Genomic DNA, 25281 nt, shown 5'->3' on the forward strand with positions numbered 1-25281 from the left:
CCTGTGCCTGCACCTGTGTGTACCTACACCTGCACCCCAGCTACACCTGTATCTGCACCTGTGCCTGCACCTGTGTGTACCTACACCCGCACCCCATCTACACCTGCATCTGCACCTGTGCCTGCACCTGTGTGTACCTACACCCATCTACACCTGTATGTGCACCTGTGCCTGCACCTGTGTGTACCTACACCCGCACCCCACCTACACCTGCATCTGCACCTGTGCCTGCACCTGTGTGTACCTACACCCGCACCCCAGCTACACCTGTATCTGCACCTGTGCCTGCACCTGTGTGTACCTACACCCGCACCCCATCTACACCTGTATGTGCACCTGTGCCTGCACCTGTGTGTACCTACACCCGCACCCCATCTACACCTGTATCTACACCTGTGCCTGCACCTGTGTGTACCTACACCCGCACCCCAGCTACACCTGCATCTGCACCTGTGCCTGCACCTGTGTGTACCTACACCCGCACCCCAGCTACACCGGTATCTGCACCTGTGCCTGCACCTGTGTGTACCTACACCCACCCATCTACACCTGTATCTGCACCTGTGCCTGCACCTGTGTGTACCTACACCCGCACCCCAGCTACACCTGTATCTGCACCTGTGCCTGCACCTGTGTGTACCTACACCCACCCATCTACACCTGTATCTGCACCTGTGCCTGCACCTGTGTGTACCTACACCCGCACCCCAGCTACACCTGTATCTGCACCTGTGCCTGCACCTGTGTGTACCTACACCCGCACCCCAGCTACACCTGTATCTGCACCTGTGCCTGCACCTGTGTGTACCTACACCCGCACCCCATCTACACCTGTATGTGCACCTGTGCCTGCACCTGTGTGTACCTACACCCGCACCCCATCTACACCTGTATCTGCACCTGTGCCTGCACCTGTGTGTACCTACACCCGCACCCCAGCTACACCTGTATCTGCACCTGTGCCTGCACCTGTGTGTACCTACACCCGCACCCCAGCTACACCTGCATCTGCACCTGTGCCTGCACCTGTGTGTACCTACACCCGCACCCCAGCTACACCTGTATGTGCACCTGTGCCTGCACCTGTGTGTACCTACACCCGCACCCCAGCTACACCTGCATCTGCACCTGTGCCTGCACCTGTGTGTACCTACACCCGCACCCCAGCTACACCTGCATCTGCACCTGTGCCTGCACCTGTGTGTACCTACACCCGCACCCCATCTACACCTGTATCTGCACCTGTGCCTGCACCTGTGTGTACCTACACCCGCACCCCATCCACACCTGCATCTGCACCTGTGCCTGCACCTGTGTGTACCTACACCCACCCATCTACACCTGTATGTGCACCTGTGCCTGCACCTGTGTGTACCTACACCCGCACCCCACCTACACCTGCATCTGCACCTGTGCCTGCACCTGTGTGTACCTACACCCGCACCCCAGCTACACCTGCATCTGCACCTGTGCCTGCACCTGTGTGTACCTACACCTGCACCCCAGCTACACCTGTATCTGCACCTGTGCCTGCACCTGTGTGTACCTACACCCGCACCCCATCTACACCTGCATCTGCACCTGTGCCTGCACCTGTGTGTACCTACACCCATCTACACCTGTATGTGCACCTGTGCCTGCACCTGTGTGTACCTACACCCGCACCCCACCTACACCTGCATCTGCACCTGTGCCTGCACCTGTGTGTACCTACACCCGCACCCCAGCTACACCTGTATCTGCACCTGTGCCTGCACCTGTGTGTACCTACACCCGCACCCCATCTACACCTGTATGTGCACCTGTGCCTGCACCTGTGTGTACCTACACCCGCACCCCATCTACACCTGTATCTACACCTGTGCCTGCACCTGTGTGTACCTACACCCGCACCCCAGCTACACCTGCATCTGCACCTGTGCCTGCACCTGTGTGTACCTACACCCGCACCCCAGCTACACCGGTATCTGCACCTGTGCCTGCACCTGTGTGTACCTACACCCACCCATCTACACCTGTATCTGCACCTGTGCCTGCACCTGTGTGTACCTACACCCGCACCCCATCTACACCTGTATCTGCACCTGTGCCTGCACCTGTGTGTACCTACACCCACCCATCTACACCTGTATCTGCACCTGTGCCTGCACCTGTGTGTATCTACACCCGCACCCCAGCTACACCTGTATCTGCACCTGTGCCTGCACCTGTGTGTACCTACACCCGCACCCCAGCTACACCTGTATCTGCACCTGTGCCTGCACCTGTGTGTACCTACACCCGCACCCCATCTACACCTGTATCTGCACCTGTGCCTGCACCTGTGTGTACCTACACCCGCACCCCATCTACACCTGTATCTGCACCTGTGCCTGCACCTGTGTGTACCTACACCCGCACCCCAGCTACACCTGTATCTGCACCTGTGCCTGCACCTGTGTGTACCTACACCCGCACCCCAGCTACACCTGTATGTGCACCTGTGCCTGCACCTGTGTGTACCTACACCCGCACCCCAGCTACACCTGCATCTGCACCTGTGCCTGCACCTGTGTGTACCTACACCCGCACCCCAGCTACACCTGCATCTGCACCTGTGCCTGCACCTGTGTGTACCTACACCCGCACCCCATCTACACCTGTATCTGCACCTGTGCCTGCACCTGTGTGTACCTACACCCGCACCCCATCTACACATGTATGTGCACCTGTGCCTGCACCTGTGTGTACCTACACCCGCACCCCATCCACACCTGCATCTGCACCTGTGCCTGCACCTGTGTGTACCTACACCCGCACCCCATCTACCCGGGTATCTGCACCTGTGCCTGCACCTGTGTGTACCTACACCCGCACCCCATCTACACCTGTATCTGCACCTGTGCCTGCACCTGTGTGTACCTACACCCGCACCCCATCTACACCTGTATCTGCACCTGTGCCTGCACCTGTGTGTACCTACACCCGCACCCCATCTACACCTGTATCTGCACCTGTGCCTGCACCTGTGTACCTACACCCGCACCCCAGCTACACCTGTATCTGCACCTGTGTGTACCTACACCTGCACCCCATCTACACCTGTATCTTTACCTGTGCCTGCACCCACCCCCACTTCTTCACAGCCCCTCGGCTGCATGTGTGGCCACCTCGCCAGCCTGTGGATGTGCTCAGGGCCTCAGTGGAAGGCCCCTTCTCCTCCTGTCCCCCATACCTCCCTCCTTCCCCGGGCGCGAGACTTGTTGCTCCTCTGGCTCCCACCGTGCTGTCCCCCCTGCCCCGTGCCTGTCCCACACTGAGCTCTCCTCAGGGTTGGCACCTCTCATGTGCCATCATCCCGGCTCCACCTCCCCCTTCAGTGCAAGGGCCCTGAATCAGCCGCTGTTGCCCCAACACTCCTGGGAGCTGAGCCTGCTGTCCAGCCCCACTCAATGGCCCCGCCTGGTGGCTCAAAGGTTCAGACAGGTCACTTTGGCTGAAAACCCCCACCCCCAGAGCTAGTGCCTCCCCCAGGCCCTCCCGCTTCTTCCCGAGCCCACGAGTCCATGGGCACAGACACCAGCCCAATGCCCCCCCACCCTGGGATCCTTCCTTATAAGGCCTCTCTCCTCAGGTCAAATATCACTGTCCCAGCCTCCTTGGCCACTCACAGCTCCATGCCATCCCCCATCACACACATGACCCGAATGACTGTGGGAAGGGGTAGATCTGGGGGGCGAGCAATGAGGTCGCATAATGGATGATCAGGTGGAGTGCGCCTGGCCACGGACATTGTCCATGGCACATGGTGGGAGCCCTTTCAGGGGTGTTCCTGAGCAACAGCACCAAAAAGGAGACTCTGGGGGCTGTGCATGGGGCCTTGCGACAGATGTGGCCTCAGTGGTTTGGGATCCATTTCAGTAGTTTTCGAAACTCTCGCAGAAGGTCCCAAAAAGCAGGCTGCCTGGGATGAGTGCAAAGTCTGGAGCAGCCCCCAGGGACGGCAGGGGCACCCCTGCGACCTGTGAGTAAGCAGGCCTGCCTGCCTATGGGGCCCCAGTAAGGGTCAGTAAGGGTCAACCCTGTCTTCGGCTGCTGGGAGGTCACCACTGAGCCCGGGGACGTCCTAAGTCCAGTGTCCTTGTTCCCCTGGGGCTCTGGGCCACACGGTATCAGCTCGGCCTCCGGAGGGGCTGGAGACTGAGGTCAGCCATGCGGGCAGCCGACCAGGTCTGCGTGACGGGAACCAGATAAAGACCTTGGACACCGAGGCTGGGGGTTTCCCCGGCTGGCAACACTCGTATGTGCTGTCACTTCGGGGCCCGCGACTCCACGGGGAGAGGGCAGTAGGGACCCTCCTGGGCCCTGCTCTGGGCACCCCTTCCCCTGGCTGATGGCAGTCTGGGTCCTCTCCCTGTGATAAACCGTAACTGTGAGCATGACAGCTCTCGTGAGTTCTGGGAGCCCTTGGAGCGAATCAGCGGACCCGACGGGGTCTCGGGGACCCCTGCCTCACTTCATACGCGGTTAACTGTATAAGGAGTAGGATGTGGGCGTCCTGGCTGACGGCTCAGCAGCACCCGCACCTGCACCCTCCCTCTGATGTCCAGGTCTAGCTGAGTCAGGGAGGACCTCCGGCCCCAACCCGGCCATGTCTCCTGCGGCTGCTCCCAGCAGAGCTCGCGCTGACCCCACCATCTACCTTGCTGTTGGTGTCCAGAAGAGGAAGCCTCATGGAGGACAGAATAAAGGGCTTCTTAACTTCCATCTGAGAAGCTGCAAGAAACGAACAGATGGTTCAGTCTCCCCACCATGACCGAGGCTGGCTGGTCCGTCCACCCCCACGAGGCCCAACGCCCCATTGCCAGGGTCTGGCCACAGCCTGGCCTGCAGCAGGGGGAGAGGATGGCACTTAAGCAAGGCCCACCTACTTTTCTCCCGGGGACAAATGACCTTTTCCCCAAATAACATTATTTTGCCCAATAAGAAGCTGGATGATAGGTAATTTAAGGCAGCAGGTAAGGGAGTGTCCTGAGTCAGGCAGAGCCAGGTTTGTGGGGCCCCCAACAGCACCCCAGTCCCGGCAGGCCTGTTAGCAGGTCTACATGGGCACTTTCCACACATTCCTGGCTATGCTGATGCTGCTGGACTAAGGACCCCTCCTACCCGAAAACCAGCAGGGTCAGCCTTTGTCTCCTGACAGGTAAGTGGGGACCGAGAGCGGCTGTCAGGAAGTGGCCGAGACCAACAGGAATGAGGACAGAGACAAGAGTGCCCATAGCACAGGGACCCTTCGAGGCACACGGTGGGAGAGCACTTTATTTATATTTTTAAAGATTTTATTTTTAAGTCCCCTCTACAGCCAACGTGGGGCTCGAACCCACAACCCTGAGATCAAGAGCCGCATGCTCCACTGACTGAGCCCACCAGGCGCCCCAGGGATGGCACTTTTATTCCACATGGGACGGGGTCATTCTGACAGCCCGGAGCCCGTCGTTCATGCTCACGCTCTGCCCCGTGGCGGCCGTGAGAAAGCCAGTGTGGGCTCCTGGCCACAACAGGAGATGCGCAAGCCGAGAAAACATGATTCTAGACCCAACTGTGAGACAAACTGCCCCTCTGATAAGATGCTGCAAAGGCCCTTCGTGAACACCCAGTAGGAAAGCAGAGCAGGAGTCACAGGAAGGTGGCAAAGGATTCTGCCGAGACTCAGGAGCGCATGAGGAGGCCAGGAAAGTGGCCACCAAAGTGGACAAGAGAAATATAACACACAACCAGAGGACTCATGTCTCAATGCACAAGGGAATCCCAGCAAGTTGATAAGGAAAACAAAGATCGATAGAAAACTGGACAAGAGACCTGACCGAGCCCCCACTGCCGACAGGAAGGCAAGGCCGCTGGACTCCGCCACCTGCTGGCCAGGGAGGTGCAGGGACAGCTGCCCAATCGGCAAAGATGAAGACAGGGCAAAGCTGCGTGAAAGCAAGGCTGCAGAGCAGTGGAAACACTCAGAGGCGCTGGAGACCCGGGCACGTTGCGGAGACGGCTGGGCAGCGCTGAGAAAGCTGAGGGTCCGCACAAGTGCACCCACGCCCAGGACAGCCCGTGCAGGACGGCAACATGGAGTGACGGGTGCGGTCCAGGCTGTGGGCTGGTCACAGCACAAAAGTGAGCCAAAGGACACTGAAGACAACCTACTGGGTGAAAAAGCAGCGCTGACAGATGCCGCCGACCACACGGTGCTCTGTGAGCTTTCATTCGTATTTCTATTTCCCAAGAAACGGTTACAAAGAGCAAAGAATGCAAACGACCCAATAGAAAAACTGACGCAGTGAGCAGGGTCCACCAGGAAAAGGGACGAGGGGACACGAGGGTCCAGGGATGTGGGGGCACGGGCCGAGGACAGACGTCAATCCAGCCCCCGTCTTCCTGCCACACGGGAGACCGCACTCGACTCACGGTGCCGCCGCCGGCAGCTTCGACTGGCTCCTGGGGTTTCTGTGGAGGCCAGCCGTGAGCCAGGCCCTCACGACGTGCTGAGGGCGCAGCACAGAGCAAGGCAGGCATGGCCCGTCCCCAAGTGGAGACAGAACAAGCAGATGATCAGAGCATCACACACTGTACGAATGTCATGAAAGGTGCAGACAAGAGGTGGAGAAGCAGACCACCAATGGGGGACCCAGTCTGGAGTGGGAGTCAGGGTCCAGGGGCTCTTCTGAATGAGGCACATCTGAGCTAAAAGCCTAAGGCCGAGAAGGGACGGCCAGGCGGGGTGCAGGGGAGGAGCCTCCCGAGCCGGGCGCCTGCAACGGCTGAGCTGAGAGCCCACTACGGTGGGAGTGGGGCTGTGGGGGCAGCAACCGGGGGGGGGGGGGCACAGCGAAGATGAGACTCCCTGCTCTCCCCACGGTGTTGACCCACAATGACCAACACCAGGGCATTCTAGTAAAATTACTGGACTTTAAAGAAAACGAAACCAGAGAAAAGAGTAAAAGTCAAGGCCTGTGTGTTCAGTCGGCAATGTCCGCGTGAGCCCCCCACACTCGCCCCTCCATCTAGTGCAGCGTCTCCCAGCTCGCTCTCCTGAGAGGCCTGGCGACCACCAACACGTAACGAGCACCCTAGCACCACACTACGGTCTTTAAGGACAGTTTCTCACTAAGGAAACAGGGCTTTTTGGAGAAATGGCTGATTCCAGGTTGGGGGCAAGAACTATCTAAGAGCGCAGAGCACCAGCTGCCGAAGACCACAGTGGCCACGCCAAAGGACTCAGACCTTGAAGAGGCTCCCACAGCCCGAAGATGATACGATTTGAGCTTCGATAATGGCAATGACTGCAACCCATTAAATACGTTACAACCCATGAGCACTTAGGATTCTTTTTTTTTTGAGATGTGACATAAAATAATGCCTTTTATTTCCCCACCCCCTCCCCAAATAACGTCCTTTAAAAGCAAATATAACAGGGGGTGCCTGGGTGGCTCAGTCGTTAAGCGTCTGCCTTCGGCTCAGGTCATGATCTCAGGGTCCTGGGATCGAGCCCCACATCGGGCTGCCTGTTTGGCAGGAAGCCTGCTTCTCCTTCTCCCACTCCCCCTGCTTGTGTTCCCTCTCTCGCTGTGCCTCTCTCTGTCAAATAAATAAATAAAAAATCTTTAAAAAAAAAAAAAAAAAAAAAAAAAAAAGCAAATATAACAGAACTTACTCATCCATATGAGCCTTTAAGATTTAAAAAAAAAAAAAGAAAGTTACATTTAGAGGATAATAGGGAACCAATCTATTTTCTTGAAAACTGACAAAAAGAGCAAAAGACTCAACGATCAATCCTGCCTTCTTTACAGGAGCCACGAGCTCCGGCTGAGCACACAGTACGGGAGGGAAGCATCTCTTCATCAAGGTGTTCCCGTTACTCAAAGAAATCACCGCAGTCAAAGCAGCACCGAGTCTGCCCCAGGCACTGATCACGGATGCAGCCAAGACCACGGCAGAAGAGCGCCTGGGGGGCTCAGTCGTTAAGTGTCTGCCTTCGGCTCAGGTCATGGTCCCAGGGTCCTGGGACCGAGGCCCGCATCGGGCTCCCTGCTCAGAGGGGAGCCTGCTTCTCCCTCTCCCACTCCCCCTGCTTGTGTTCCCTCTCTCGCTGTGTCTCTCTCTGTCAAGTAAATAAATAAAATCTTTAAAAAAAAAATAAATAAAAACTAGAATGAGGGGCACGTGGGTGGCTCAGTCGGTTAAGCATCTGACTCTTGGTTTCAGCTCAGGTCGTGATCTCAGGGTTGTGGGATCGAGCCCCGTGACAGACTCCGTGCACAGTGCAGACTCTGCTTGAGATTCTCTCTCTCCTGCTCCCGCTGCCCCTCCCCCTGCTTGTGTGTGCGCTCTAAAATAAATAAATCTTAAAAAAAAAAAAAACAAAAAACAGAATGGGATACGACACACATCTACCAAAATGGCTGAAGTTAAAGACTGCAGGTGTTGGCAAGGGCACGAAGCAATGTTGCTCACATGCTGCTTGTGATAATAAGGCGTGGGGTATAAACTTTGTACAACAGAATGGTTTTACCAACTAAAGTTGAACATACACGTTATGACCCGAAACTCTACCCCTAGGCATACGCTCAACTGAACATACATGGGAAAAGTGTTCCTGGTAGCATGGTGCATCATAACAGAAAACACAAGACACGGCCGGTTATCATCACCACTGGAGAGAAGGACTATGGCTTAATTCACTGGGATGCTTCACAGAAAGGAAGTGACTGAGCTGCACTACACGAATAAATTTCACACACAGAATATTGAGGGAAAGAAGCCAGTTACAAAGTAATTCACACACTCAGGTCCTATCTACACCACAAGCCAGAAATCGGTGGGGGCTCCAGGCCAGAGCTGAATCCTCACAGGCATATGCAGGGAGTCATTACGCTGAAGAGTAAACACGTGTGCTTTTTGTATGGGTGTTATACTTTAAAATAATAATAATGCGGCTCAGGTCATGATCCCGGGGTCCTGAGATTGAGTTCCGCATCGGGCTCCCTGCTCAATGGAGCCTGCTTCTCCCTTTTCCCTCTGCCTCTGCCGCTCCCCCTGCTTGTGCTCTCTCTCTCTCTGACAAATAAATAAAATCTTTAAAAATAATAATAATAATGCATGACGACACTATTAATTTTCTAAGGTGTACTAGACAGGGAAAAAGCATGTTTTTGAATTATATCATTTGGTAAGAAAAAGTCTACTTCCTTGACATAATACAGCATCCTTTCTTGATTAAAATTCTTCACAGTGTAGCGATAGAGGGTACATACCTCAATATCATAAAAGCCATCTGTGAAAAACCCACAGCGAATATCATTCTCAATGGGGAAAAACCGAGAGCTTTCCCCCTAAGGTCAGGAACGCGGCAGGGATGTCCACTATCACCACTGCTATTCAACATAGTTCTAGAAGTCCTAGCCACAGCGATCAGACAACAAAAAGTATTAAATAAAAGGCATCCGAATCGGCAAAGAAGTCAAACTCTCACTATTTGCAGATGATATGATACTCTATGTAGAAAACTCAAAAGGCTCCACCCCAAAATTGCTAGAACTCATACAGGAATTCAGTAGAGCGGCAGGATATAAAATCAATGCACAGAAATCAGTGGCATTTCTATACACTAACAATGTAACTGTAGAAAGAGAAATTAAGGAATTGATCCCATTTACAATTGCACTGAAAACCATAAAATAATAGGAATAAATCTAACCAAAGAGGTAAAGGATCTGTACTCTGAAAACTACTGAATGCTTATGAAAGAAACTGAGGAAGACACAAGGAAATGGAAAAACGTTCCATGCTCATGGACTGGAAGAAAAATATTGTGAAAATGTCTATGCTACCCAGAGCAATCTACACATTCAATGCAATCCCCATCAAAATACCATCCACATTTTTCATAGAGCTGGAACAAATAATCCTAAAATTTGTATGGAACCAGAGAAGACCCTGAATAGCCAGAGGAATGTTGAAAAAGAAAAGCAAAGCTGGCGGCATCACAATTCCGGACTTCCAGCTCTACTACAAAGCTGTCATCATCAAGACAGTATGGTACTGGCACAAAAACAGACACATAGATCAATGGGACAGAATAGAGAGCCCAGAAATGGACCCTCAACTCTACGGTCAACTAATCTTTGACAAAGCAGGAAAGAATGTCCAATGGAAAAAAGACAGTCTCTTCAACAAATGGTGTTGGGAAAACTGGACAGCCACATGCAGAAGAATGAAACTGGACCATTTCCTTACACCACACACAAAAATAGACTCCAAATGGTTGAAAGACCTAAATGTGAGACAGGAATCCATCACAATCCTAAAGGAGAACACAGGCAGCAACCTCTTCGACCTCAGCCGCAGCAACTTCTTCCTAGAAACATCACCAAAGGCAAGGGAAGCAAGGGCAAAAATGAACTATTGGGACTTCATTAAGATAAAAAGCTTTTGCTCAGCAAAGGAGATAGTCAACAAAACCAAAAGACAACCGACAGAATGGGAGAAGATATTTGCAAATGACATATCAGATAAAGGGCTAGTATCCAAAATCTATAAAGAACTTATCAAACTCAACACCCAAAGAACAAATGATCCAACCAAGAAATGGGCAGAAGACATGGACAGACATTTTTCCAAAGAAGACATCCAAATGGCCAACAGACACATGAAAAAGTGCTCAACATCGCTCGGCATCAGGGAAATCCAAATCAAAACCTCAATGAGATACCACCTCACACCGGTCAGAATCGCTAAAATTAACAAGTCAGGAAATGACAGATGTTGGCGGGGATGCGGAGAAAGGGGAACCCTCCTACACTGCTGGTGGGAATGCAAGCTGGTGCAGCCACTCTGGAGAACAGTGTGGAGGTTCCTCAAAAAGTTGAAAACAGAGCTACCCTACAACCCAGCAATTGCACTACTGGGTATTTACCCCAAAGATACAAATGTAGGGATCCGAAGGGGTACGTGCACCCCAAAGTTTATAGCAGCAATGTCCATAATAGCCAAACTGTGGAAAGAGCCTAGATGTCCATTGACAGATGAATGGATAAAGGAGATGTGGTCCATATATACAATGGAGTATTACTCAGCCATCAGAAAGGATGAATACTTACCATTTACATTGACATGTATGGAACTGGAGAGTATTATGCTAAGCAAAATAAGTCAATTGGAGAAAGACAATTATCATATGATTTCACTGATGTGAAAATTAAGAAACAAAACAGGATCATAGGGGAAGGGAGGGAAAATAAAATAAGATGAAATCAGAGGGGGAGACAAACCATAAGAGACTCAATCTCAGGAAACAAACTGAGGGTTGCTAGAGTTGGGGGGGGGTAACCAGGTGATGGGCATGAAGGAGGGCACGTGATGTGATGAGCACTGGGTGTTATATGCAACTGATGAATCACTGAACTCTACCCTGAAACCAATAATATGCTATATGTTAATTAATTGAATTTAAATAAAAAAAATAAAATTGATAGAACATTCAAGTAAAAAAAAAAAGACTGATTAAGACTCAGATGGCAGGACAAATACAGTGTGATCTCTTTTACATACGGAATCTAAAAAAAAATCTATCACCTATCTATATCTATAAAACTGAGCTCACAGATACAGAGAACAGATTGGTGATTGCCAGAGGTAGAGGGTGGAGGGTGGGAAAAATGGGTGAACTGGGTTTTTTCTGTTTAAATAAACTGAATATAAGACATAAGAAATTAAAAAATAGAAAGTCTACTTCCTTACATACACATGTACATGTGTGTAAATAGAGAACGAACCTACAAACAAGACCTATGCGAGCACAAGACAAGCCTGAAAGCAGACGAGCCACGGGGCAGTTCAGGAGGAAGCGTCTGCCTGCACACGGGCGTCAGATACAGGCACCCGGCTCCCAGCGCCGCTAGCTGAGTCACCTCAGCCTCCTCATCAGGGAAACGGGCTCCCAGGAGGGGCTGCCGGGGCGGGGCGGGCGCGCACTTCACCTCTGTGCGACCACCACCATGCTCCGGGTGCGAGGAGCCCTTCCCCAGGGAGCCAGCGCGCTGCCGGCCCCTTCCCGCAGGGCATCGTCCCCCAATTCCGTAAGATGCCTCGTGTCCACAGGCACAGTCCGTGACTCAGCCCCAACCACAGGACCTCCCCGGACAGGGGTCAGCATACTTGTTCCATAAAGGGCCAATGAGAAACTATCTTAGGCTTCAAGTGCCATGTGTGGTGTGTCACACTCTTCTTTGCTTTTACAACCTGTTAACATGGAAAACCCACTCAGAGCTTGGGCTGCCCGACAGCAGGCTGCAGGCCGACCATGGCCCATGGCCATTATTTACTGACCGAGACTCATCAAAAAATACAAACTCGGGTGTGCCACGTGTCCAAGCTTGTTGCTGATTAAATGAGTCCTAGAAGCAGAAGCCCGGAGCCTTCCATCTGACTGAGGGAGTCATGAGACACATGCAGACCAAAGGGTGTTCTGCCGAATAGCAGGTCTGCACCCTTCCCAGGGGCCCACACCTAAGAGACAGGTCTCTCTGACTGGACCCCCCCAGGGCAGCCGCGACAGATGACTTAGGACATGTCTGAGCCATCAGGCCAGGAGGTGAGCAGGGAACGCCTGGCCCGGAAGGGGCGCTGCAGCCCAGCGTCTGCAACCACCCATCAAAGGCGAATGTCTACGATGGACACTTGCTGGTGGGCAGAAACGTATTTTTCAAAAACTTTGGAATTTTGCAAGATAGAAAGTAGGGAAAATTTTTTTTTAAGGATTCAAGCAAGGGGGGCGCCTGGGTGGCTCAGTCTTTAAATGTCTGCCTTCGGCTCAGGTCATGAGCCCAGGGTCCTGGGATCGAGTCCCGCATCAGGCTCCCTGCTCAGCGGGGAGCCTGCTTCTCCCTCTGCCTCCACCTCTCTCTGTCTCTCATGAATAAATAAATAAAATCTAAGAAAAAAAGAAAAAGAAGAAAAGATTTCAAGCAAGGGGTGCCTGGGGTCTCAGTTGAGCGTCCAACTCTTGGTTTTGGCTCAGGTCATGATCTCAGGGTCGTGGGATCGAGCCCTGCATCAGGCTCCATGCTCAGTGGGGAGTCTGCTTGTCCCTCCTCCCCACTTGTGCTCGCTCATGCTCTCTCTCTCTCAAATAAATAAAATCTTAAAAAAAAGAATCAGAGCAAGATGTTCCTTTCACCTGCAAGATGGACAGTGCCTGCCTTTTTCAGGCCTTGCCCCCCGCTGGGCACTCACCGGCCGAGTTGATGACATGCCGCACCACCTGCAGGGTGCCCACGCGGGTCCTCTCGTTGTTGGTATCGAGTTTGGGCAGCAGGAAGGCCAGTAAGCGGTCAGGAGCACAGCAAGCTGCAGGGCAAGCAACATCCAAGAAACGTATTTGTAGGGGCGCCTGGGTGGCTCAGTCGTTAAGCGTCTGCCTTCGGCTCAGGTCATGGTCCCAGGGTCCTGGGATCGAGCCCCGCATCGGGCTCCCTGCTCAGCGGGAAGCCTGCTTCTCCCTCTGCCTGCCGCTCCCCCTGCTTGTGCGCTCTCTCTCTGACAAATACATAAATAACATCTTTAAAAAAAACAAAACAAAAAAACAAAAAACGTATTTGTAATAATCTGCTCCCTGCCTGACGCCGGTGTGTGCAAACCCCAAGGGTGGGGAGGATGGACACCAGGGGCTGCAGCCCGGCCCGGCCTCTGCGGGGAGGCTCTGGAGCGACACACAGGCCCAGGCCCAGGCAGACAAAGAAACCTCCTCAGCTCCAACCCGACCGGAGCCGCCCACCCGCACACAGGCGATCACCCACGGTGAGCAGACAGCGTGCCCACAGAGGGCCCTGCGGGAGAGGCTGCAGCCTGCTTACCCAGCACGGTGAAGCAGCGCAGCACCTCCTTTTGGTTGCTCACCACCAGGGGGCTGGATGACTCCACGGGCACGCAGATCTGCTCCAAGGACAGAGGATGGACACGAGTCACAGGGGAACGCTGCTGCCTCCCAAGGGCCCCACCAGCCACGGGGCCCGGAGAGACTGCCCAGGCCTCGTGGTTTCTACGTCCAGCACTTCCTTGGGGTGACATAGGCGTGCGCACCCGCCATCAGGGGCTGGTTCAGGGACCCGAGCCTCAGCCCTCGTGGTCTGGCCCTCTTGTCTCCAGGGAACTGAGTCCTGGCCCCTTCCCACCACAGCCAGGACACAGTGTCACACGGGCTCTGGGCACGGGCTGGAGACCACTAATCTCTAGGATATAGAAAGCACTGGAAACCGAACACCTAGTGCTGATTCATTCAAAATTGTAAAAAAAAAAAAAAAAAAAAAAAGTTGCATTGGTTAAAGTAAGAGCTGAAGCTGTTGGCAGATGTGACTCTAGGGTCCACTGCACCTCAGCGGGTGACACGGAAGCCCCCCAGTCACCCGGGGCTGAGCTCTGAGGTGGCATCCCCGTCCTGCCCCCCACCAATGCCCAGGGTCAGGGTCATGGCAAAGGACACCAGCAGGGCCTCTGTGCAAAACGCTCAATGGCAACTCCTGAGTACAGCAGAAGAGGTGACCAACAGTACAGAGCGAGTCCCCAGGTCCACAGGCTCTGCCCCAGGCTGGACCCCGCTGGCACGCGGAGAGCTGCGGGAAGCGGGCGGGGGGCAGGCACCGGCCCCAGGTTCCCGGGGAGTTCCTTGCTCTTCCCACTGTAAAGACCTCATCTGGTCACGAAAGGCAGCGCAGCGGGCTCTCCCTCTGGGGGAGGCCAACTGCCAAGTCGTGAGGACGCGCAAGCAGCCCCGTGGCAAGGAACCAAGGCCTCCAGCCAGCAGCCCCACGAGGGCACCCCACCTGAGACCCCAGCCTCAGCCGAGCCTTCAGACTGTCACCACATGAGACCCGAGCCAGAACCACTCGGCTGAGCCGGGACTGGACCCTGCACAGTGGCCGCAGAGCAACCCGCGGCCGCCTCATAAAGGTGCCCCGTTCCAGAATCACTGGCTACATGGCAGGAGATAACTAATGCGAATGGGCGGTTGTCTGGAGAGCAGAAAAAGTTGGATTCTCACTCACAGTTTCCCTAAAATAAGTTCCAGGTGGATTAAACAATAAAAGTGTATTAGGTAATAGGAGGCTCTGAAAAACAGTTTGCGGGCGCCTGGGTGGCTCAGTCGGTTAAGCGACTGCCTTCGGCTCGGGTCATGATCCTGGAGTCCCGGGATCGAGTCCCGCATCGGGCTCCCTGCTCGGCGGGGAGTCTGCTTCTCCCTCTGACCCTCCTCCCTCTCGTGCTCTCTGTCTCTCATTCTCTCTCTTGCAAATAAATAAATAAAATCTTAAAAAAAAACAAAAACAGTTTGCATAATTCAAAAGGCTTTTCTAAATATAACGAAACCTATACCATAACATAAAAGATGGATGCACAACGATGGAAACATTAGATAATTTTGGTGGCAGAGAATATCAGGAACAGAGCCGCATGACAAAGGACAAAACAGGAGCAGGAACGACACATAGGATGGAAGGCTGGTGAGTATGGGAACTGAAAACCCAGCAGAACAACAGGAGACACGAGTGGGCAGCTGTGAGGCAAGAGAAAATCTCATCACGTCCGCTTCTCGGCTCCGTGCCCGCATCTCCACTCCTCCCGCCCTCCTGCAATCACCTGCGACACTAAGTACACGATACTGAGCCGCAGTCTCTTTTCTCACTGTTGCAGTTTCGGGGCGGTACACCTGTTCTCCGCAGGGATCTCGGACAGTCTTGCTGAGCTTAGTTCTGGGGCATTTCATGCTACGTTTCTGCTGCTACTGTAAACGGTATGTTCTGGGCGCTGCCTAGTTGGCCCCTCCGTCGGTACCGGGGAGAAAACTGCTGTTGTCTGGTAAGTTGCTCTTGCAACTGGTAACCTTGCTGAGTTTATTATGCGTTCTAGTGTCTGTGTGCTGATTCTGTTTGTACACGAGTGGATTTCTAGATGAGGGAATCACTCCTCCCTAAAACAAACACTGAGTGCTCACGAGTGGCAGGTACCGCGCCAGGTGCGGAGACAGCAGTGAAAACAGACAACACCCCAGCCTCCCGCGGTCTATGCTGCAGCTGCGGAGAGGCGAGCAACAGGCAGTCAGGTGTCGAGTACGTTCAAAGGTGGTGAGTGCCACAGGGAGAAACAAAGCAGGGGCAGGGACAGGGCGGGGAGGCCAGGCGACGGTCCACAAAGCCTCGCGTCTCCGGGGCCCACCGAGTGGGCTTTCCTGCTCTGACCCCAAGGGAATGCACCGGAGTCCCCCTCAAGAGGAGGTATGCTGGGGGTGCGGATGCATGAACCCTAACGAGTTCAAGAAGTTCCTCCCCAATCCCTATTGCTAAGACTTTTAACGATAAATAGTTGTTGAAAGTCATCAGAAGCTTTTTCTTCATCAACCGAGGTTCCAGACTCTTTTCCCTAATCTCTTTCTGAGAGGGAGCATCCTGACAGCTTCCCGGTCCTTCCTGTTTTGGGAGTAGAGCGCGGGATCCGTTAGCTCGAATGTGCACCTCAAACTACAGACTTAGTCTCCCCTGGACGACACTGACTTTACTCCATCAGGCAGCTCTGAATCTTTGCCTGGTCTCCAAACCCACGCGTATGGGACGGAAATTAGAAGTTGGGTAGAACTCAACCTTAGAGCCATGTGGGCCCTGTGTGTGTTGGAAGGAAGGAAGGAAGGTCTTGGAAGACTATCTCCACTTGTTTGTTGGTTTAGTTGAGTTCTCTTTCTTCTCCTGCCAAGTTTGACATTTTTATTTTTTTAGGAACCTATCCATTTCACCATTTTTCAAGTTCAATAGCTTTGTTCAATCTCTCTAGGGCAGCCCTCCCCACCCCCTGGCTAGGAGGACCATGTGAGGCCAGGCCTGCATTCCAGCTGCTGTGGGAGCAGGAAGGAGACCCACATCCCTCCCCCCTCTCTCGTTTTATGCCCCTCTTCTCTCAGACAGTCCATGGACAGGACTCGTTCCCTACCACTCCACCCACCTGCCTCTGTGTTCCTGTGACCTCCACACCTCTCCTCTGACCTAGAGAGAGGGGGCTGCACAGCTCATGGGCCCACTGAAGCCCATCTCCAGTATTTTTCAGGACCCCTCCCCTTGCAGGCTTCCTGGGGCCCACAGCCAGTGCAGATGCCCCGAGGCCATCTCAGGCCTCTCTGTCCTGAAGGCTGCCCACTCCTGCCAAGGGGAGGAGCTTCATCCCAGGGGCCACACCCACCATGCAGGGAACACCCTAACTTCAGCCCTGCTAGGCTGGACGGCCCGCCCCACTCTTGCTCCCTGCAAGCCTCAGCAGGCATCTGCACCCAAGACCTGGAGATGGGTGGCACCAGGACCTGCCCCGTCATACCGGCCCTGTCCCCAGCGTGTCCCCAGCGCCCCACCCCCAGTATGCCCCCCTGCACCCTACCCGTGGAGCCCCAGCCTGCCCTGCCACAGGGTGCCCCCCTATTCCCATCCCCTGCGCATCCTACCTGAGCATGCAGAGCGGCCAGGAGTGAGTCCAGCTGGGCTTCCAGTGTCCGGCTGCCCACGGTCACCGCAGCCTCAAGGATCTGGCCCAGGCTCTGCTCAAGACACAAACGACAGGGGCCGTCGGTCCTACTTCAAGCCCCCAGCCCCACCTCCTGGCCGCAAAGACCCCACCTCAGGGCTCAATAAGGGAGCCCTACCTCCAAGTCAAGAATTAAGAGAGGGCAAGTCTCAGGACAGGGGGCACAGAAAAGGTGAAGGACAAGGTGAAGGACCCCTGGGCAGGGCAGGGCATCGAGGAGAAATATGACCAGGCCCCACCCACCACTGAATCTAACAGCACTCTCTGAGCGGCCCTTCCCAGGTGCCTACACCCTCCCGTCTTGAGCCAGGTGGGGGCGAGTCAGTGGACAGAGCTCTGCACAGGCCACGGCGGGCAGGTGCGCACCTTGGACACGTGGAAGGTCTCGGCGTGCTTCTTGTAGAGAGCCAGGACTCCGGGCAGGAGCTTGGGGAGCTGCTCCTCCAGCTTCTCACTAGGCAGCAGATGGCTCATGGGCCCCAGGGCCTCCACCACGGCAAGCCGGAGCTGAGAGGAAGAGCGCCGGGGTGCTCAGGTCCAAACCACTGACCCGAGTGGAGAGGCAAAAGGCCCATTCACCAAGAACCCAAGGCCAGAAGTGAGGAAACTCACATTACCACATGACTAGGGGTTCCGAAAGGGGTCCAAAGGCAGAGAGGTCAGAGTGACCACGGCCAGGGTCTGGACAGCGGCCAGGCCAGGGAGGCCGTAAAGGAAACCGCCACCCCCAGCCCACCCCCCGGCAATGCAGGAGCCTCCAGGCAGAGTGCGGTAGGAAGGCAGACCTTGCACAGGGCACTGTCACCCCCTGACGAAACCCGCACCCCCGAGCCAGGGGGCGGGACACGGACGGGACTGGGAAGCCTGTGTGGACAGTTGGCTCTACCCCTCCCTGGGACCCCCTTCCCCAAAGCCTGCAGCACAGTGGGAGAGGCTCAGGCCATGGGAGCAGACCAGGACCCCGTGGGGGCGGGAGAGAGCGGCCAGCGAGGGGAGGCCACAGTCCCCAACACACCGAAGAGCGGTACCTTGGCTTCGCGGCTCGGCAGCCAGTGGTTAAAGAGGATGTCATAGGCACTGAAGATGTCTGTGGCAAAGGTGTCCTTCCTGACCGTGGGGTCTGGGGCTTGGTCCAGGTTGGCCAGGTACTCCAGAGTGCTCTCGCTGAAGTGCTGCAGAACTACCCCAGGGTGAGGGGGACAGCACTGGTTACCGCTGGTCACGCCACGTGCGCTTCGCTGCCCCTCCCGGCACCCCCCCACCCGCAAGACACCCTCCCGAGCACAGTGGCCAAGCATGTGACTCCACGACTATACTGGGGGAACAGCGTCCCCCGCACCCATGTCCTTCCCAGAACCTCACAAGGCGACCTTTTTTGGAAAGAGGATCTTTGCAGATGTAACTACTTAAGATGTGACCGTGGTGGGCTACGGTGGGCCCTAAACCCTACACGACTGAGTCCCTAGAAGAGAACACGCAGACAGACACACAGAGGAGACGGCAGTCTGCGGCAGGGCACAGACTGGGGGGAGACGGAGCACAGCCACCCTGTGAGCCCCCAAGAAGAAACCAACCCTGGTGACAGCGATCTCGAACTTCTGGCCTCTAGAAGCGTGAGAGAATACTTTCATCTTTTTTTTTTTTTTTAAGATGTTATTTTTAAGTAATCCCTACACCCAACATAGGGCTCAAACTCACAGCCCCAAGACCAAGAGTCGCACGCTCCACCAATGGAGCCAGCCCGGCGCCCCACGTTTCTCTCGTCGGAAGTGCCCTCATTTGGGGCACTACGTTACGGCAGCCCCGGGAAACTAGCCAGGTACCAGCCACCCCAAAACGCCCTCGGTTCACAGCACCCGGCCCACACCAGCCAGCTGTAAGGCAAAAAGAGGAGGTGCTGTGCCCAGCTCACCCCTCACAGACAGACACAAATGCCGCACACTTTGCCAGGGTCGCAGGGCCCGGGCTGGGGTGCGGCAGGCCTGAGACAGCGTGCCGCATCCCTGAAGGTGACTGCGAGCTGCAGAAGTCCAGGCAGAGACAAAGGCCTGCGAGTGGTCAGCAAGGGCTGACCCTGGTCAGGGAGAGGCCGGGCTAGGGCCCTGTCGTGCAGCCCCTCTAAGGGCTCGGGAGTGGAGCCGGGGAGCGGCCAGGAGAGCCAGCGACTCTCAAGGACTCGCGGGGAGGGGTCGCACCAGCCTGTGAGACCCCCTCGGAGGCGACCCCAGGGATCTGCCACCTCACCCGGCAGGCCCACTTGCCCCTGTCCAGTCCAGCTCTCACGTGGCCCACTTACGTGGCTACCTTCTCAGTGTGGGCTCCCCAGTCCAACAGAAAGAATAAGCCTGACCCCTAGGTGTACATGAGGGCAATCACAGTTATGAGTTCCCGAGAAAGAGAGAGAGAATTTAAAGAAATTTTAGAAGAGGGGCGCCTGGGTGGCTCAGTCGGTGAAGCGTCTGCTTTCGGCTCAGGTCATGACCTCGGGGTCCTGGGATCGAGCCCCGAGTCCGGGCTCCCTGCTCAGCGGGGGGTCTGCTTCTCCCTCTGCCGCTCCCCCTGCTTGTGCTCGCTCTCCCTCTCTCTCAAATAAAATCTTTTAAAAATAAAAGATAAAGAAATTTCAGGAGAAAACCACGTCCTGGAGCAACATGGGCCCCTGGAGGGTCCAGCCCAGGCCGACTCGCCCCCACCTGCCGCACAGCTGCTGCCGCGTGGAGCAGGGCCAGACCCCTGCTCTCATCCTCCCTGTCCACCCGATGCTCTCGCCTCTCTGAGCTCCGTAATCAGGATGGTGGTCAAACTGACCGGCGTTTCTTGGCATTTTGTAGTGAGGTTTTTTAGGGTAACAGACCACTATATTGCCGGAAGCAGAAACTGACCTCCCCACTTTGTTACTAGGTTTTGACTGTTACTCAGTTACACACATGCGCGGAAGGTCAATAGCTGTTCTCCTATACCTTCCCCAAGCTCGACTTCTTTTCCTCCAGAAGCAAGCGCTGGGGTTGCTCATAACGAGTCTGCAGCGTTCCACGCCGCCTCCCCCAAGGCCAGGGCAGCCAGCTCACGTCACGCCAGCTTGGCTCCCCAGGCAGGGGTCACTAATGCCATCTCCGCATCTCCTGCCAGCATCCCGGGCCTCCCTTGGCCACGGACCTGCCCATTCACATAGCAAGTCCATCAGTTCATGGCGCCCTCCTCTGAGCTGGGGGAAGGCTGTCCCACAAAAGCATCTCGGTGTGGGTGCTCAGAGGACCCCTCTGCCTGGAACCCCCTGCTCCGGGGCATGCTGGGGACTTCACTCTTCCACCCACTTGCTCCGTTCATTCTTTCAAGGGTGTCCGCTATTTGAATGCAACTTCATGCCAATCCTTCCTTCTTTCTCTATTTTCCATATGTTTGTATTTTTGCTCTGTTTTCTGGGGAATTTCCTCAACCTTCTCTTCCATTTCTGGTCGCCATCTGTCATCGTAACCCCGAAAAGCTCAGCTGTGCTCTCTGAAAGTAGCTGCCTCATGGCAACATGCTCTGCTTTCCCTCTCCCCTCCCTGAGGAGTTAATGACGCCTTTTCTTTCTTGCCCGCTTTCTTCTCCCTGGACTGTCTGCTTCACCCAAGTCTCAGAGGCTTCCCTCTGGGGTGGTCATCGGGGCTGCTGTCGGTGCTGCCAGGATGGCCAGGCCCACTGCGCACCTGGCTGTCTGGGGGATGCCAACTCCACCTCTGGGCATCCCAGCTCTTCCCCCACCTGGCCGAAGCGTCCTAGGAACTCAACCAGTGAGGACCTTCCAGCGTGCACAAAGTTCTGTGCTTGGCCCAGGGCCACTGGCCTCGGTGGACACAGGCCCACCTGCAAGGACAGGAGGTCTCGGCCCGCTCACGGCGCACCGTGCCAGCAGGAAGGGCCGCTCTCTCCTCCAGTCGCAGGCGGGCATGCTCATCTGTGGTGAGGCGTGGACACCCGGCTACGGGGATGTCCTGCGGCCGAGCATCTGCTGGTGAAACCCCCTTGTTTCACACACGAGAGAAGACACAGACGTAGTAAAACCGCCAAGGGGAAGGAATCAGTTCTTCAGCACTGCGGGCCAGCCTCCTGCTCCGGGCCTCAGCAGCTGCAGGCTGCAGTGTGTCTTCCCAAGGAGCTGCGTGGGGCGGACAGTGACTGTGCCCTGGGGCTCTTCTCACTCCCCTCCATCCTGGACGCACCCAGTCCCAGCTGGCCCCCCAAGCCCCCTGCCTTGTTTTCAGCACCTCCAAGTATATACCAGAGGCTCCCGCCCCCACAGCCCGCACAGCCCGCCCCTTCTGTGTCCTGCTCCGCATTCCCGCTCAGTGGGAAACCCTGGGTCAGCAGCCCTGGGATCCTGTCACAAATTCTCTTTTTAGCCAAAACTACGTTGAGGAGGGTTTCCACATACAACCCAGGGAGTCTGCCATCACCCACAGTGGGAGGAGCCTATGAGAAGACAGGAGGGAGGCCACGGCAGGGACAAGGGAGATGGGACGAGGGGCCGGACGGAGGGTGGCAGAAGCTGGAGCCCCAGCTGGAGGCCCCGGGACCCAAAGCGACTGTGAGCAGGTATCCCGGCTTCGACAGCCCCCAGGTGTGCACAGGCTGGTAGCTTCCCCAGGCTCCCGCCCGCCCCCAGGGCACCGAGGAGCAACAGCAGGACAAGGCCAGCAGGCAAAGATCCAGCAACCCCTCAGCTGAGCTCTGGGTGGCCCCGACCCTATCCTGTCACCAGCCTCTCCCATGCCTGGGACCCTCCTAACCACAGTCCTGCTCCGAGGGTCTCGGCTGACCTGGTGCCCCCTCCCTCCCCTCAGTGCCAGGGCTGACAGCGTTCCTGAGGAAGATGAAGGATAAGGGCAGTGCGGTGGCTTCTGAGGGAGGCCCAGTCCCCCACTGCACCCGCTCTGTGTTTCAGGAGCCTCTGCTCCCCTTCCAACGGGAATGCCTCCCTTTCCACCAAGGGCCCGCCACGGTGCCATCTCTTGCCCAGACACAGGAGGAAGGAGGAGAGTGAATGCCCCTTTCCGAGACACCCAGCACTGGGCAGGGAGAAAAACGGGAAGTCTCTGCAGCTCTGGGGAGGTCTCTTCCCGCACCACCACAAGTGTCCAAGCCTCGAGGAACTGCACTGTAAGGTAGAGGGGGTCCCTACCAATAGCCAGAAGCAGCCAGAAGCAGCCAGAGGGAGAGGCCGAGTCTCCGCCACACCTCTGCGGTCACCTGCGAGTGCTCTGCCTTCCTCCTTAGCCTAAAGGACTCATGACCCTCCACAAAGGCCAAGGGGCGGGCAGGCAGCTCCCAGCCCCCTCCCCGGAGACCTCACCCGCCTTCAGAGACCCCGTCTTACCACAGCAGAACGCCACCCTCATCGTATCGTGCTTGGCCATGCCCAGCATGGGCAGCATGGTGCTCAGGATGGACGTCAGGAAGGGCACCATGCCGAACACTGCAAGAGGGGGGCATGTGAGGGAGGCCCCGCCAGCACCCGCCTCACCTGGCCTGGCCTCCACGCGCCACCCCCCGTGTCCCAGGGAGAGGCAGACGGTGCCTGGGCCACGTGCTGGAGAGGCCCCCCCGACTGGCTCTGGAATGCAGGTGGAGGCGGGCCAAGCGGTACCTACCATTGGAAGCCGCGAGGCTGGCGAGGGTCTGCACCACGAAGTAGTGTGGCAGGGCCCCAGGCTGGAACTTGCTCAGCAGCTCCTCCATCACCTTGCCGATGAACCGCTTCCCAACAGCCACCAGGACGTTGCTGGCGGCCTGCTGCCAGTCACAAACCAATTCCTGTCCCCCCCGCCCCAAAACCTGCACTGAGGCGCTCAACAAACGAAGGAGCCAGGCCCTCACCCTCAAACTGCCCAAGAGGCAACAGGGAGGCCTTCTGCCCCGTTTTCAGGCTCTCCCAAGGCCCTCCCCTGCCCAGGAGCAGTGCCAAGCACCTGCCACCTCCACCTGCAGGGAAAGGAGAGTGCTGCCCTGGGGGCCAGGTCCCGTGCAGAGCCCAGCACCACCCCCCAAACACTGCGATGCGGGCACCCTCACATCTGCCCTGGGGTTTAGGAAGTTTGCTCTCTGCTTCAATTTCCACCCCAAACATTACGGGTGACCACATTCTTCATGCGCTTGGGTAGAAAGTTCTAGTGAAGAGGCTTCCCTCCCCAAGCCACGCAGGTGTGCCCATACCTTCGCCCTGGTCATCTCGCTGGAGGCCAGGAGGATGATGGCCCTGGCCTTGTCCTTGTGCAGCTCACCGATGTGACCGCTCACAACCGTCTCCATGGCCCTCAGGATCATCGTCCGGTAAGGATGTGTCAACTGAGCAGAGAAACCATTGAGGAAGGTCCTGGAAGGGGAGCCCAGCACCCAGGCACCCTGCTGATGCCTCCTGCTTTCTCTAGAGGGGCTACTCAAAACAAAATCACCCGTGGCTGCCCCAACAAGGAGAAAAGGAGCACGCCTGACCACTCCTCGTGCACCCAGAGCCTTAGTGCCCCGCAAAGAAAGGACCGTGAGAAGTGGCTGTGGGCACGTGACTGTCAGCAGTGCCAAGAGTGTTCTGTGCAAGACCCACAAGCAGCAGACGGTAGCCCTCCCCCACTGTGGCCAGGGTCTCCCAGCCAGAAGCTGCGCTGCCCCGAGAGGTCCCATCACAACAGAGGTCTCTGCCACCAGGCATCTTTCAGGCTCCCAGTGAGTGCCTGTCAGAGGAGACCGCTTGGCCGGCCCTCCCACCTGAGGGCCCGCTCCTCACCCAGGGGCCCTCCCCACCCTCCCCACCCCCAGGGGGCCCCGTCTGTCACACCCCTCCCCAAGCTGACAAATATGCTCAAGGGTCCTGAGACTAAAATGGAAGATGACGGCGCTGCCCGGTCCCTGCGCCCCGCTCAGCCGCCATCCGAGCCTTTCTCCCCTGCTCCGGGTGAGCCCCGCACAAGTCCTGCCGCTGGCCCAGACATCGTCCTTGTCTGCACCTCGCAGCTGCGACCCAGGGCACTCATCCTCGCCCTAACTGAGGACGTGTGGTGATGGCAAAGCTGCAGGTGGGGGCGGGGGGGCCGGGCCAGGAAGCCCAGACACCCCACTGCAATGCGAGAGCTGCGGAGAGGAGCCCAGCCCAGCCATGCGGAAGGCTCCATCCGGCCAGGAGCCCCCAGGCGCTCAGAGTCTGGAGGAGAGGGCAAGAAACTGGCAGGGCGCAGGGAAGACCAAGACTGGCCTTTCCTGAGGACTCCCCCCCCAGGAATGGAGCATCCAGGTGAGGGGGGCACTCCGTGCCACAGGTGGAGCCCAGGCCTGCGCTGTGGCAGGACTGAGCTCGCGTGACCGAGACAAAGTGGCAAGAAAGAGAGACGACTCGGGCTGGAGGAACCGAGAAAAGCAGGGGTGTATAGTTGATGGGGCCGCCGCTCAGGCTGGAGCACCGGCTCCCTCCAAGGGGGCCACAGGCAGCCAAGCCCACAAATGGACATGATCTCTGCTCCTGAAAAAAGCCAACACATCATAAACATCTCTAGATATACGAAGAGATCACATAATCTGCCTTCATTTTTCTGGGGGAAAGCTCTAGTTCTCGGTTTTGTTCTCTCGGTAATAAATTTTGTCAAAATTCACTTGACCACATACACGAGGGTTTATTCCTAGGCTCTCGATCCTATTCCCTTCGTCTACACGTCTGTCTCTATG

At 56.1% G+C, this 25281-nt stretch overlaps 1 protein-coding gene across 17 annotated transcripts in view; it reads right to left on the reverse strand.

Moving 5' to 3' along the window:
• MROH1 (maestro heat like repeat family member 1) overlaps window positions 1-25281 on the reverse strand; it is a 70053-nt gene that overhangs the window by 27487 nt on the left and 17285 nt on the right. For 15 of the 17 annotated variants that reach the window (XR_013447622.1, XM_036105614.2, XM_078071873.1 and 12 more), the window contains 9 exons: window positions 23782-23913; window positions 23220-23382; window positions 22946-23044; window positions 18615-18766; window positions 17953-18093; window positions 17507-17599; window positions 13884-13962; window positions 13264-13377; window positions 4682-4755 (listed from right to left, as the gene is read on the reverse strand). Coding sequence is in view for 16 of the 17 variants with exons in the window: in XM_036105614.2 (XP_035961507.1) it covers window positions 4682-4755; window positions 13264-13377; window positions 13884-13962; window positions 17507-17599; window positions 17953-18093; window positions 18615-18766; window positions 22946-23044; window positions 23220-23382; window positions 23782-23913 (1047 nt within the window). In the remaining variant the exon portion in view is untranslated. Of the gene's footprint in view, window positions 1-4681; window positions 4756-13263; window positions 13378-13883; window positions 13963-17506; window positions 17600-17952; window positions 18094-18614; window positions 18767-21435; window positions 21590-22945; window positions 23045-23219; window positions 23383-23781; window positions 23914-25281 lie in introns of those variants that run through there. The other 2 variants (XM_078071874.1, XM_078071875.1) reach the window with 2 other exon arrangements.

This window comes from Halichoerus grypus, chromosome 5, assembly GCF_964656455.1.
Source record: "Halichoerus grypus chromosome 5, mHalGry1.hap1.1, whole genome shotgun sequence".
Lineage (NCBI taxonomy): Eukaryota > Metazoa > Chordata > Mammalia > Carnivora > Phocidae > Halichoerus > Halichoerus grypus.